The sequence below is a fragment of the Cebus imitator genome, unplaced genomic scaffold (assembly GCF_001604975.1).
Source record: "Cebus imitator isolate Cc_AM_T3 unplaced genomic scaffold, Cebus_imitator-1.0 Scaffold18, whole genome shotgun sequence".
NCBI lineage: Eukaryota > Metazoa > Chordata > Mammalia > Primates > Cebidae > Cebus > Cebus imitator.
The window spans coordinates 737,504-751,701 of NW_016107333.1; the positions used below are offsets into that span (position 1 = coordinate 737,504).

Here is a 14,198-nt window from a genome sequence, read left to right on the forward strand (position 1 = left end):
ATAGGCATGTGCTACCACACATGGCTAATTTTTTGTGTTTTTAGTAGGGATGGGTTTTACCATGTTGGCCAGGCTGGTCTTGAGCTCCTGACCTCAAGTGATCCACTCATCTCAGCTTCCCAAGTGCTGGGATTACAGATGTGAGTCACCACACCCGGCACCATTTAAAAGATCCATTTACAAAGCAGAACATTTCAAGACAGGATATATAAAGGATTGTACCAAAGAATGACAAAATGCAGTTGTCACCTGGCCTTTCTTTCTGAATCTCTTTGGCAGCACCTTACATTTCTATCAGCTTACTTCACCAGGGCTTGACTTAGAAAATAGCATGTTTCCACATGATAGTGCTTCATTTATCAGACGTGCTCTATGAGTGTCTTTTGGATGAATGATTTTCTAGGTAATTGGAACTTTACTCTTTAAGTACCACTTTTAACTCCTTTAAAAATACATAACAGGCCAGGCATGGTGGCTCACGCTTATAATCCCAGCACTTTGGGAGACCCAGGTGGGCAGATCATGAGGTCAAGAGATCGAGACCATCCTGGCCAACATGGTGAAACCCTGTCTCTACTAAAAAATACAAAAATTAGCTGGATGTGATGGTGCCTGGCTGTAATCCCAGCTACCCAGGAGGCTGAGGCAGGAGAATAGTTTGAACCCGGGATGCAAAGGTTGTAGTAAGCTGAGATCACGCCACTGCACTCGAGCCTGACAACAGAGTAAGACTCTGGCTTAAAAAAAAAAAAAAACAACAAAAAACAAATAAACCCAAGCTTACCTAAATGGGTAATGTTGCTAAAAACAGCCACCTTAGTAAGCATCCAGGTGGTGGGGATATGGGTGTTCAACCTCTTTCAACTGTCAGTCACTTTCAACTTTGCTGTTTGTTTAAAATTTTCCTAATAAATGCTGGGGGAAAATATTACTTCAAGAGGTCTGCAGCCCTTGTTGCAACAATCCAGAGGTTTCTCGGAGAGCTCACTGTGTGGAATGGTTGAAGTTGCAGGCTTTGGAGCGAGACTGCCTAGGTTCTTACGCAGCCTCTGCTGTTTCCTGATTGTGTGTACTTCAGGCAGTTACTGCACTTTTCTGAACCTTGTCCTTGTCTGTAAAATGGGAGTGACTACAGTGCCTCTTCTTGGGTTTATGAGTGAAATGAGGAAATGTGTATAAAAGCACTTCCAGCAATATGAAACACTCGGTAAACACTGGCTGTGGGTGCTACTGCCGCTACTACTGCTTTTTGGTAATTGCCCGTAGTCAATGATCCATCTATCCAGAGCATAGTTAGCAGTGCTACCCTCCTTGGTCATTTATTTGAATGATAATTTAGGGCTAATTTGAGACTTAATTTTTTTTTGTTTTTGTAAGAAACAGGGTTTCGCTGTGTCATCCAGGCTGGAGTGTAGTGGCACCATCCTTGCTTACTGTAACTCTAAACTTTTGGGCCCAGGTGATCCTCCCACCTCAGCCTTCTGAGTAGCTGAGACTACAGGCGCACACCATTGTGGCCGACTTATTTAAAAAAATTTTTTTTGTAGAGATGGGGTCTTCCTATCTTTCCCGGGCTAATCTCAAGCTCCTGGCCTCAAATGATCCTCCTACTTTGGCTTCCCAAAATGCTGGGATTACAGACGTGAGCCACTATACCTGGCCGAGACAATTTTGAATGACACTGGGACCATTGACAAAAATCAAATTCATCCTCATGTTGTCTGCTTCTCAGCCTTAGTAAGTAAAATACCAGGAACACTATTTGCCTTTTTCTCGGTGAAACCCAGTCCCCATTACAAATAGCCGTTCTGGCCCTGTGCCTGTGTTATGTCGCTAGGGCTCTGCAATTAGCTGCTCCTGAGTTCTGCTGCCTGGCCTTCTGGTGTGTTCATGCTTTTTCCTTTGTGTTGGTGCTGCTTCCAGATGGGAGGTCTGCATCTCTCCTCTCTCTCCTGACAAACCTGATGTTCACAGCCACTGCTGTTCAGCTTCTCTAGGGCTGCGGTAAATAATACCAAGGTGAGTCAGGAAGTAGCACAGAATGGTGTCACCAACATTGATACCTTAGAAATGTAAATGCTGCCGGGCGCGGTGGCTCAAGCCTGTAATCCCAGCACTTTGGGAGGCCGAGGCGGGTGGATCACGAGGTCAAGAGATCGAGACCATCCTGGTCAACATGGTGAAACCCCGTCTCTACTAAAAATACAAAAAATTAGCTGGGCATGGTGGCGCGTGCCTGTAATCCCAGCTACTCAGGAGGCTGAGGCAGGAGAATTGCCTGAACCCAGGAGGCGGAGGTTGCGGTGAGCCGAGATCGCGCCATTGCACTCCAGCCTGGGTCACAAGAGCGAAACTCCGACTCAAAAAAAAAAAAAAAAGAAATGTAAATGCTGACCTTCTATAGAACTGAGTGCTATAATTTGCTGTCCTCTACCTTTCTTGGGTGTGATGTCCTTTCTGAGGTTTTTATCATATTCAGAGTAGTGCAGCCATCCCCACTATCTAATTTCAGAACATTTTCATTGTCTGGAGACTCATTAGCTGTCACTCCCCCTTCTCCCCTACCCTCAGTCCCTGGCAGCCACTAATCTATCTGTCTCTATGGATTAGCCTCTTCTGGACATTTCATATAATTGGAATCATACAGTATGTGACATTTTGCATCTGACTTCTTTCACTGAACATTAGGATCACCCATGTTGCAGCATGTGTCAGAACTTCATTCCTTTCTATGGCTTAATAATCCATTGTGTGGATATATCATATTTAATTTACCCATTCATCAGCTGATAGACATTTGGGTTGTTTCCACCTTTTGGCTATTAATTGAATAATGTTGCTGTGAACATTTGTGTACACATTTTGGGGGGGACATGTTTTCATTTACCCTGAGTATATACCTGTGAATTAAATTGCTGGATTTTATGGCAACTCTGTTTAACATTTTGAGGAACTGCCAAACAGTTTTCCAAAGTAGTTACACCATTTTACATTTTTATCAGTAATATGTGAGGGCTCTAGTTTCTCTGTATCCTCACCTACACTTGTTATCTGTCATTATAATTATAGCCATCTTGGTGGATGTGAAGTATTATCTCATTGTGGTTTTGGTTTGTGTTTTCCTAATGACTGATGATGTTAAGCACTTTTTTATGTGCTTACTGGCCATTTGTATATCTTCTTTGGAGAAATGTCTGTTCAAATCCTTAACTCATTTAAAAATTATCTTTCTATGGTTGAGTTGTAAGAGATCTTTTTATAATCTGGGTATACTTTACCAGATATATGATTTGCAAATCTTTTTTTTTCTTTTTGTGGATTGCCTGTCTTTTCACTTTCTTGATGATGACCTTTGAAGAACACAGGTTTTTAGTTTTGATGACGTCCAACTTATCTGTTTTTTCTTTTGTCATTTGTGCTTTCAGATACTCTACCTGATGTCTTCCATAACCTGTCTGAAAATCTGATTTTCTTACTGGGTCCGTAACTGTAGTATTCTTAGTTTCTCTGATTTGGGATTATAAAGCACTTGATTTAAAATGTTTGCCAATGATATATGAAGGAGCTTAGAAATGTTGATGCTCTTTGATGGTAAGCCCATTCCTGTGCACTTAACCTCAGGAAATAATCTGACAGAAGAAAAACATCCTGTATGCCCAGAGATGTTCATTTCACTGTCACCCTTGAGATTGACATGCTGTTCAACAGCAGGGGTGGATGAGTCAAATCTATTGTGGAACATTTTTAGGCAGCTATCAAATGTTATAATTATAAAGCTTGTGTAACAGAAATGTTTATAATGCAGTGTTTGGTGAAAAAAGCACAAGTGTATGCTTATTATGATAAAAATATGTTTAAAGTATCTGGACTAAATGAGAAGGTATACAAAGTTATAGATTTATTTTCTTAAATTTTATTTATATTTTATCTTTATAGTTAAAAATTAAGTAAAAAAGTAAAAAATGTGTGCATAATATTTCAAATTGGTGGGGGAAAGTGTGATAAGTGGTTAGATTGGATTTATGTTTATCCTTACCTTCAAATTTTTTTAAATTATTTTTATCATAATTATCAAAGTTAGGTTTGTAAATTTAAAAAAACTAGTTAGCTGTGTTTACTGAGAATTTGAGTAGAGATATTTTAATTTTCTTTATATTTTTATATCAAATCCAAATACTCCTAACTTGATTTTATTATTAGAATTTGTTTTAGTCATTAGAGCATTATAATTTGCTAAGAAGAAAAGCAGTTATGATGATTATTATATATTAGTAATAGGGACCACAGAAGCCCTTTTTTCATGGCATCTTGTGAAACAATTATTGCAATTACTTTATACGTAAGTAAATGAATTAACCCAGCTTTTGAAATAAGTTTCAAAGACGGCTTGGCGTAGTGCCTTATGCCTGTAATCCCAGCACTTTGGAAGGCCAAGGTGGGAGGATTGTTTGAGCCCAGGGGTTCGAGATTGGCCAGGACAACGTAGTGAGAGACCCTCACTACTACTATTTTTTGTCTCTACAAAAGATAACTAACCAGGTGTGGTGGCACATGCCTGTAATTCCAGCTACTCTGAGGCAGGAGGATCACTTGAGCCCAGGAGGTCAAGAGTACAGTGAGCCATAATCACACTACTGCACTCCAGCCTTGGCAACAGAGGGAGACCTTGTTCAGAAAAGTAAAATAAAATGAAATAAGTTTCAGAGAGCTCAGTAATAGTTTTTTTGTGAAATAATAAATGTACCCAAAAGAATAATGGAAAAAAAAGCACAGTACAAGGTTGTGTGCCCAAGGTGGGAACACACTTCGAGTTGTTGTACACAGATACAGAATGTACAGCTTGCTGGCCCACAAACTGATTCTGTGGGTTCCCTGACTCTCTGACCTTTGGCTTCATCTGAGTGACAGTGGTTTGGGGTACATACAGCCAGTGACTACGAGTTGATCCCTTTACTGTGGCCTGGAACAAGTGTGACAGGCAAGGAAAGGCCACAGAGGCCTGGCTCTTACAGCAGCCAATCTTTCCAGCCACCCCCGCCCACCCCACCCCTTCCGTTCACACACTGCAGCTAACTTGGTCCCTGGCTTGGGAGATACAGAGGCGTCTTCTTGTTCTCATATGTGGGAAGGCTATGAAAAGAAAAACCCATGTTGGTCCAAACATGTAAACAAGAATTATACTAGGCTCTTTTGTTTTCATTCTGACATGGTCAGAATTAATTTGGAGGTCCAGAAAGAGGGTAGTTTTGTTTTTTAATCTGAATTACTTAATACAAGGATATATAGGGGGTGGTGGGGCAAAAACAAAAATACATTGCTTAATTCTATCAAATGGTATTGGACCATCCCCAGGTCATTCTTCAGGGTCCAGTTTTTGGCATTAGGGGGCTCCTAACTTAGACTTTACATCCAATTTGCTGATTCGATTTACTGTGAAAAGACCTAGATGGTAGAAGGCAAGCAGTGGAATGAGAAATATACAGAAAGTGCTTAAGAGAACTTAATCATTTTTTTTCTCCCTTTCCTTAGATTGAATAGGGAAAACCTGCTTTCTGCAAACAACTGAAAAAACTGCACTTAGAAACTGTTTCTTTGGCTCTCACTGGGAAGCTGGAACTTGTATTGTGAAGCCCCTGATGGGACAAGCTCTGAACTGCTGATCACCCAGTGATTGTCACCATGGCCAGCAAGAGGAAATCCACCACACCATGCATGATCCCAGTGAAGACAGTGGTGCTGCAGGATGCCAGCATGGAGGCCCAGCCCACTGAGACCTTGCCTGAAGGACCCCAGCAGGATCTACCCCCAGAAGCACCTGCTGCCAACAGTGAGGCAGCCCAGAACCCCAGCAGTACTGATGGCTCTGCACTAGCCAATGGGCATCGGAGCACTTTAGATGGCTATTTATATTCCTGTAAATACTGCAGTTTCAGATCCCATGACATGAGCCAATTTGTGGGACATATGAACTCAGAGCACACAGACTTTAATAAAGACCCAACTTTTGTATGCAGTGGGTGCAGTTTTCTGGCAAAAACCCCTGAGGGGCTTTCGTTGCATAATGCCACGTGTCACTCAGGGGAAGCCAGCTTTGTGTGGAATGTGGCCAAGCCAGACAATCATGTGGTTGTGGAGCAGAGCGTCCCTGAGAGCACCAGCACTCCTGACCTAGCAGGTGAACCCAGTGCTGAAGGGACTGATGGACAGGCAGAAATCATCATTACCAAAACTCCAATCATGAAGATAATGAAAGGCAAAGCTGAAGCCAAAAAAATTCATACTCTCAAGGAGAATGTCCCTAGCCAGCCTGTGGGTGAGGCCTTACCGAAGCTGTCGACTGGAGAAATGGAGGTGAGAGAGGGGGACCAATCTTTCATCAATGGGGCAGTTCCAGTCAGCCAGGCATCTGCCAGCTCTGCAAAAAACCCCCATGCCACCAACGGGCCCCTGATAGGAACAGTGCCAGTTTTGCCAGCTGGCATAGCACAGTTCCTCTCTCTCCAGCAGCAGCCCCCAGTGCATGCCCAACACCATGCCCAACAGTCACTACCCACGGCCAAGGCCCTTCCCAAAGTGATGATCCCCCTGAGCAGCATTCCAACGTACAACGCAGCCATGGACTCGAACAGCTTCCTGAAGAACTCCTTCCACAAGTTCCCCTACCCAACCAAAGCTGAGCTCTGCTATTTGACTGTGGTGACCAAGTATCCAGAAGAACAGCTCAAGATCTGGTTCACAGCCCAAAGGCTAAAGCAGGGGATCAGCTGGTCCCCTGAGGAGATTGAGGATGCCCGGAAAAAGATGTTCAATACAGTCATCCAGTCTGTGCCTCAGCCCACAATTACGGTTCTAAATACCCCACTGGTCGCCAGTGCTGGCAATGTCCAGCATCTCATCCAGGCTGCTCTCCCAGGTCACGTTGTAGGGCAGCCAGAGGGCACAGGAGGGGGACTTCTGGTCACTCAGCCATTGATGGCCAATGGGGTGCAAGCAACAAGTTCCTCTCTCCCCCTCACAGTGACATCTGTCCCCAAGCAGCCAGGTGTGGCACCCATTAACACTGTGTGTTCAAATACAACATCAGCTGTGAAGGTGGTCAATGCAGCCCAGTCGCTCCTCACAGCCTGCCCCAGCATAACCTCCCAAGCCTTCCTTGATGCTAGCATCTACAAAAATAAGAAATCTCACGAACAGCTGTCAGCTCTGAAAGGGAGCTTCTGTCGGAACCAGTTCCCAGGGCAGAGCGAAGTTGAGCATCTCACCAAAGTGACCGGCCTCAGTACCAGAGAGGTGCGGAAATGGTTCAGTGATCGTAGATACCACTGCCGGAACTTGAAGGGCTCCAGAGCGATGATGCCTGGGGATCACAGCTCCATCATCGTTGACTCTGTGCCAGAGGTCTCCTTCTCCCCATCGTCCAAGGTCCCTGAGGTCACCTGCATCCCAACAACAGCCACAGCAGCAACCCACCCTTCTGCCAAACGACAATCTTGGCACCAGACTCCTGACTTCACACCAACCAAATACAAGGAGAGAGCCCCTGAGCAACTCAGAGCCCTGGAGAGCAGTTTTGCACAAAACCCTCTTCCTCTTGATGAGGAACTAGACCGCCTGAGAAGTGAAACTAAAATGACCCGAAGAGAAATTGATAGCTGGTTTTCAGAGAGACGGAAAAAAGTGAATGCTGAGGAGACCAAGAAGGCTGAGGAGAATGCCTCTCAGGAGGAAGAGGAGGCTGCTGAGGATGAGGGTGGAGAAGAGGATTTGGCCAGTGAGCTAAGGGTCTCTGGTGAAAATGGCTCTCTGGAAATGCCCAGCAGCCATATCTTGGGAGAGCGCAAAGTCAGCCCCATTAAAATCAATCTGAAGAACCTGCGGGTCACTGAAGCCAATGGCAGGAATGAGATTCCAGGGCTGGGTGCCTGTGACCCAGAAGATGATGGGTCAGACAAACTGGCAGAGCAGCTCCCAGGCAAAGTGAGCTGCAAAAAGACTGCGCAGCAGCGGCACTTGCTACGGCAGCTCTTTGTCCAGACACAGTGGCCGAGCAACCAAGACTATGACTCCATAATGGCCCAGACGGGTCTGCCCCGGCCAGAGGTGGTGCGCTGGTTTGGAGACAGCAGGTACGCACTGAAGAATGGCCAACTCAAGTGGTACGAGGACTATAAGCGAGGCAACTTCCCACCAGGGCTACTGGTCATTGCCCCTGGCAACCGGGAGCTTCTGCAGGACTATTTCATGACACACAAGATGCTGTACGAAGAGGACCTGCAGAACCTCTGTGACAAGACCCAGATGAGCTCCCAGCAGGTCAAGCAGTGGTTTGCTGAGAAAATGGGGGAGGAGACCCGAGCCATGGCAGACACAGGCGTTGAGGACCAGGGCCTTGGTACTGGTGAGCTCACAGCAGTTCACAAAGGGATGGGTGACACCTATTCAGAGGTGTCTGAGAACAGTGAATCGTGGGAGCCCAGTGTCCCTGAGGCCAGCTCAGAGCCCTTTGACACATCGAGTCCCCAGGCTGGACATCAGCTCGGTAAGGAGTCCACAGGGGCCATGGCTATCCTGTGTGGGTAAGGGGAGGATGCATTCATGGTTGGGCCCTGAATTTACTGCACAGGGATATCTGCTGTCTCTAAGGCTGCCTGGCAGCAGCACTAACTGGCTGCTTCAGAGGACAACTAGCAGTAGAAGCCATAGAAACATAATATGATAAATGGTCGAGAGTTGTTTTTTGTTTCATGTTTTTTTAAAAAACCTGCTCAGGGGAAGGAACATGGTGATCCTAAAAGGTCCAAGCTTTTCTAGCCATTTCTTAGCAGTAGGAGAACAGGTCAAAACATCCTTTGAGTTAGGCAGATCCACAGCCACTGGGTAGGAGAGAGCAACCGGACATTAGATGAAATTCAACTCAAATTGATGAACAAAAAAAAAGAGAGCTTTTAATTGTCCTTAGATACATAAAGTGCTTTTTTCTGATGATGAAATTCTTGTCTTGTGTTTCTCTTGTTATTCCTGATGTAAAAGAAATGTTTATCATAATGGAAAATCACTTTCCTTCTTTGCCATACATGAAATCAAAACTTGAATTTTGTTTCTTAGTTTCTCTGGATTGTACTTGAAATCAAAATGTATTATAGAAGATTATTTTTATTTAAGACATAGTTTTGAAGCCACAGACAAGTTATGTTATTAAGTGTTGATTTTCTAGGTTCCTGGTCACTGAGTTACCAGCCTCTCCCTTCCCTCCCTACTCTTTGGCATTTGTGTTCTCATTAGAGACCCCATCATAGGGCAGCCAGAAGGTCAGTTGAAGCCAGGAGGTCGTAGTGTTGTAGAAGCTGAAGGGATTGGGGGTTCCAAAATGGCAGTGTTGCTAGCTGAGTTGGCAATGGTGGGAGGGGGTACAGGAGACAGTATCTGTGGTGTTGGGCAACGTTGGTTCCTCGTGACTTTGGCATGAGCTGCCTCAATGTGGGGCCTTGCGTTTGGCACCTCACCCCAGGACCAACCATAGTGCCCTGTCCCTCAGCAATCCCACAGAATTTCCTGGATGGTATTCCATTGTTTCCATACAATAGCCGAACATTGTTGTTTGTTTATTTTGGCCTGGCAAATCCCAGCTCCTCCACCCCGGTTGCTTTCTACTTAGGATATCTTAAAAAGGACAAAATTCTTTTTCTTTCTGTGAATATTTTAAATTCATTTAAACACAACAATTTGAAACGTAGTTATGCTATCGTTTCTTTACTCAGTTAAGGAAATAGAGAGATCCTTGTCTGCTCATAATTTGGTGAGGTGGGGTGGGGAGTACTGTGTCATCCATCTGTTTAGCATTTGCAGAAAGCCTGTTCTTATGTTCACATACTAAGGCAAAATCGAGCTCCACAAAGCCCACAGTGAGGGCAAACACCTGGTGGAGCCGAGTCACTGGTCAGCAGTCAAGGTTGGAGTACACAGGGCCGCTGGCTCCTTCTGGCCTCTTCCAACTGCAGCAGGTTTTCAATACAGCAAGAGTACAACAAAACACTCCCCTCCTTTGGGGCCCACAGCTCACAGCCTACTTTATAAAGCAGCTGATAGCACACCCTGGAGTCAGAACAGCAGGTTTTTATGGCTGGTTTGACCTTTTTTTTTTTTTTTTTTTTTTTGCAAAGTTGGTCCTTATGTTATACCCAGCTGTATGCTTCTTGTGATTACCAGTAGGCCAGGGTGTCATGTTCAGTAGAGATGAGGATGTTGGAACAAGTTTGTTACAAAAGCCGACATGGAGAAGGATGTTATGGATGATGGCAGTAGCAGCATCAGGAATCTGTTCCTCCACCAAAATAATTATTGAGCTGGCAGTAATTGTCTCAAGCAGCTGTTTCCAGGGAAGAGCTTGATGGAGAGGCTTATAAATTTTGATGAGTTTGTTTCACATAGCAGCATTCCCAAGCTCTGCAGCAGGAAACTGTGGAAAATGTTCCTGGTGTAGCCTGTTGGTGCCAGGGTGGGCAATAACAACTTTGTCCTCTGAAAGTCAAGTTTTTGTGGCCAGGCATGGTGGCTCACACCTTTAATCCCAGCACTTTGAGAGGCTGAGGTGGGTGGATCACTTGAGGTCAAGAGTTTGAGACCAGCCTGGCCAACATGGTGAAACCCTGCCTCTACTAAAAATACAAAAATTAGCCAGGCATGGTGGTGGGTGCCTGTAATACCAGCTATTCAGGAGGCTGAGGCAGGAGAATCACTTGAACCCGGGAGGTGGAGGTTGCAGTGAGCCAAGATTGCACCACTGCACTCCAGCCTGGGCAATAGAGCAAGACTCCATCTCCAAAAAAAAAGGTCAGCTTTTTATATTTTGATTGCTGATTACCGCATTTGATCACCGAGGGGCCAGTGCAGAGGCTGATCATTGTCTCAACCCCTTTGGGCAGAAGGAGCTTTCTAGCCACAACGGGTTTTAAAGAGACAGTGTCTATTTTTTTCCTTTATTCCCCCTTCGGCAAGCCAGACATTTAATGAAATCTTAGGTCACTGGTTAATCACAGAGATATCAAAACAGAAACTTCACTGACCCCCATACCACAAAGAATTGGAAAAGCTGGAAATAGTTGGCTCTAGCCCTCAATAAGCAAAAATCAGCAATCTCTGAGGTATGAGAGAATTAGATTTTTCAGTTACCACAACATAATATTCATAATGTCCGGTTCTCAACAAAAAAATTACAAAATATAAAAAGAAATAGGAAAATATGGTTCATTCACAGGGAAAAAAAATTGACAGACACCATCCTTGAGGAAGTCCAGACATTGGAATTATTAGTCAAAGACATTAAATCAGATATCTTAAGTATGTTCAATGAGCTAAAGGAAACCATGGGCAAAGAACTAAAGGAAATCAGGAAAACCATGCATGAAAAAATGAGAATATCAATAAAGGATAGAAATTATGAAAAGAAACCAAACAAATTCTAGAGCTAAAATGTACAATCCTTGAAATGGAAAACATATTAGATGGAGTCAGCAAAGATATGGGCATGCAAAAGAAGAGAACAGTGAATTTGAAGAAAATTGAAATTATTTAAACGAGGAGAAAGAAAAAAAGAAAGCCCAAGAGAGCTATGGGGCATCATCAAGCATACTAATGTATACATTATAGGAATCCCAGAAAAGGAGAGAGAAAAGCGACAGAGAGAATATTTAAATAAATAATGATAGAAAATTTCCCAAACCCAATGAAAGTCATGAGTCTATACATCCAAAAATCTCAATGAAATCCAAGCAGGATGAATGCAAAGAGATCCACACCAAGACATATTATATTAGAATTGTCAAAACCTAAAGACAAGATTTTGAAAGCAGCAAGAGAAAAGCAACTCATCACATACAAAGAATTCTGGACAACTTTAACAGCCAATTCCTCAACAAAAATCTTGGAAGCCCAAAGGCAGCAAGATGACATATCTAAAGTCACGAAAGAAGAAAAAAAAAAAACCTCTCAACAAGATTTCTATATATGGCAAAACTGTCCATCAAAAATGAAAGAGAAATCCAGACTTTTCCAAATAAAGTTGAAGGACTTCATTACTAGTAGACACACCCTACCAGAAATGCTAAAGGGAGTCCTTCAGGCTGAAATGAAAGGACACTGAACAGAAACTTGAAGCCATAAGAAAATATAAAGAGCGCTAGTTAAGATAATTTTAGAGGTAAATATAAAGAGCGCTATTTAAGATAATTTTAGAGGTAAATATAAGAGCCAATACTATTGGTTTATAACTTTTTCTCTTTGTGCCTTATAATTTAAAAGACAAATTCATTAAAAAATTATAAATCTGCATTAATGGACATACAATGTAGTAAGATGTAATCTGTGTAAATAGTAAAACTAACAAATTCGTGCATCACAAACAAAACAATCCAAACAGTACATTGCAAACAATCAAATACAAAAGAAGGCAGTAATGGAATTGAGGAATCAAAAACATTTAAGACATGAGAAACAAATGGCTCAATGGCAGAAGTAAATCCTTTATCAGTAATCACATTAAATGTAAAGGGGCTAAGCTCTTCTATTAGAAACAAAGGTTGGCAGATTGGAATAAAAAAATTAAGTGTTTATATGCTTTCTTAAGAGACTCACTTTAGATATAAGGATACAAGGAGGTTGAAAGTAAGGATAGAAAAAGATACATCTGGAAAGTAGTAACTATATGACGGCTGAGGTGGCTATATTATCAGGCAAAAACCACTATTTTTTCTGAAGAATATTTGTAACATATTTTAAATAATATATACAATTATATATTATACATAAGAATATGTAATATATATATGTTATGTGTATAATTTAGAATTAGCGAGCCAGACTCAGCTGAGATAATCCCAGTTTTGTTGGCAATATTGAAAGCATTTTAATCAGGAGCCAGTTGAACATACGCCTTCTTCTCTCCCTCAGGCCTGTTGACTTTGACCACATCAGTGTCACAGAGCCACTTCACAGCCTGTTTGATCTGGTGCTTGTTGGCTTTAACATCCACAGTGAATACAGGTGCATTGTTGTCTTCCGTCTTCTTCACAGCAGACTCAGTGGTCAGTGGGGACTCGATGCTGGCATGGTGGCCAAGCTTATTTCTCCTGGGAGTGCTCTTCTGAGGATATTGGGGCTGCCTTCGGAGTCATAGTGTCTTTGGCCACAGGAAGGTGGGTGATATGCGGATTTTCTTCTTCTTCTTCTTCTTTTTTGGTGGCTGTGTGGACGCCTTTCAGCACTGCCTCCTTGTTCTTTAAAGCCTTCACTTTGTGATCGGCTTTAGGAGAGTCAAGAGCTTCCATTTTCACCTCCAGTGCCGTCTTTTGAAAAAAGCACAGAAAATAAATTTTAAATCAAGAAAAGTTACAAGAGATAAAGAAGTATATTATATTGGTAAAAGTTTCATATACATACCTAACAGAGCTCCAAAACATTTGAAAGAGAAATGACAGAATTAAAGGGAGAATTACACAAAAATAGTTGGAGACTCCCACAAAAATAGTTGGAGACTTTAATAATCCATGTTCAAAAATGGCTATAGAAACCAGACAGAAGATCAATCAGGAAGTAGAGGATCTGAACAATATTATAAGCCAATTAGACCAAATAGGCATAAACAGAATACCACCCAACAACAGCAAAATACACAGTCTTCTCAAGTTCACATGGAATATTCTCCAGGATAAACCATATGTTAAGCCATGAAACAAATCTTAATAAATTTTTTAAAACTGAAATTATACAAAGTACATTTCCACTTACAGTAGAATGAAACTAGACATTAAAAATAGAAAATGAAATAAATATGTGGAAATTAACACGCTATTTAAAAACTAATGGGTCAAAGAAGAAATCAAAAGGGAAATTTAAAAAACCTTGAGACAAATGAAAACACAATATACTAGAACTTATGGTGTGTAGTGAAGGCAGTCCTAAGAGGTAAATATGTAGCTGTCAAGCATACATTGAAAAAGATCTCATGCTGGGCACGGTGGCTCACTCCTGTAATTCCAGCACTTTGGGAGGCTGAGGCGGGCAGATCACCTGAGGTCAGGAATTTGAGACCAGCCTGGCCAACATGGTGAAACCCCATCTCTACTAAAAATACAAAAATTAGCCAGACATGGTGGCAGTTGCCTGTAATCCCAGCTACTTGGGAGGATAAGGCAGGAGAACTG

The 14,198-nt window shown here is 42.6% G+C and overlaps 1 protein-coding gene across 5 annotated transcripts in view; it reads left to right on the forward strand.

Annotated features, from left to right (window-relative positions):
- The window catches only part of ZHX3 (zinc fingers and homeoboxes 3), a 123,513-nt gene that overhangs the window by 97,586 nt on the left and 11,729 nt on the right, over positions 1–14,198 (forward strand). For all 5 annotated transcript variants that reach the window (XM_037732556.1, XM_017511910.2, XM_037732557.1 and 2 more), the window contains one exon: positions 5,530–8,539. In XM_037732556.1, coding sequence (XP_037588484.1) covers positions 5,680–8,539 — 2,860 coding nt within the window. In that variant the 5' untranslated portion in view covers positions 5,530–5,679. The remainder of the gene's footprint in view (positions 1–5,529; positions 8,540–14,198) is intronic.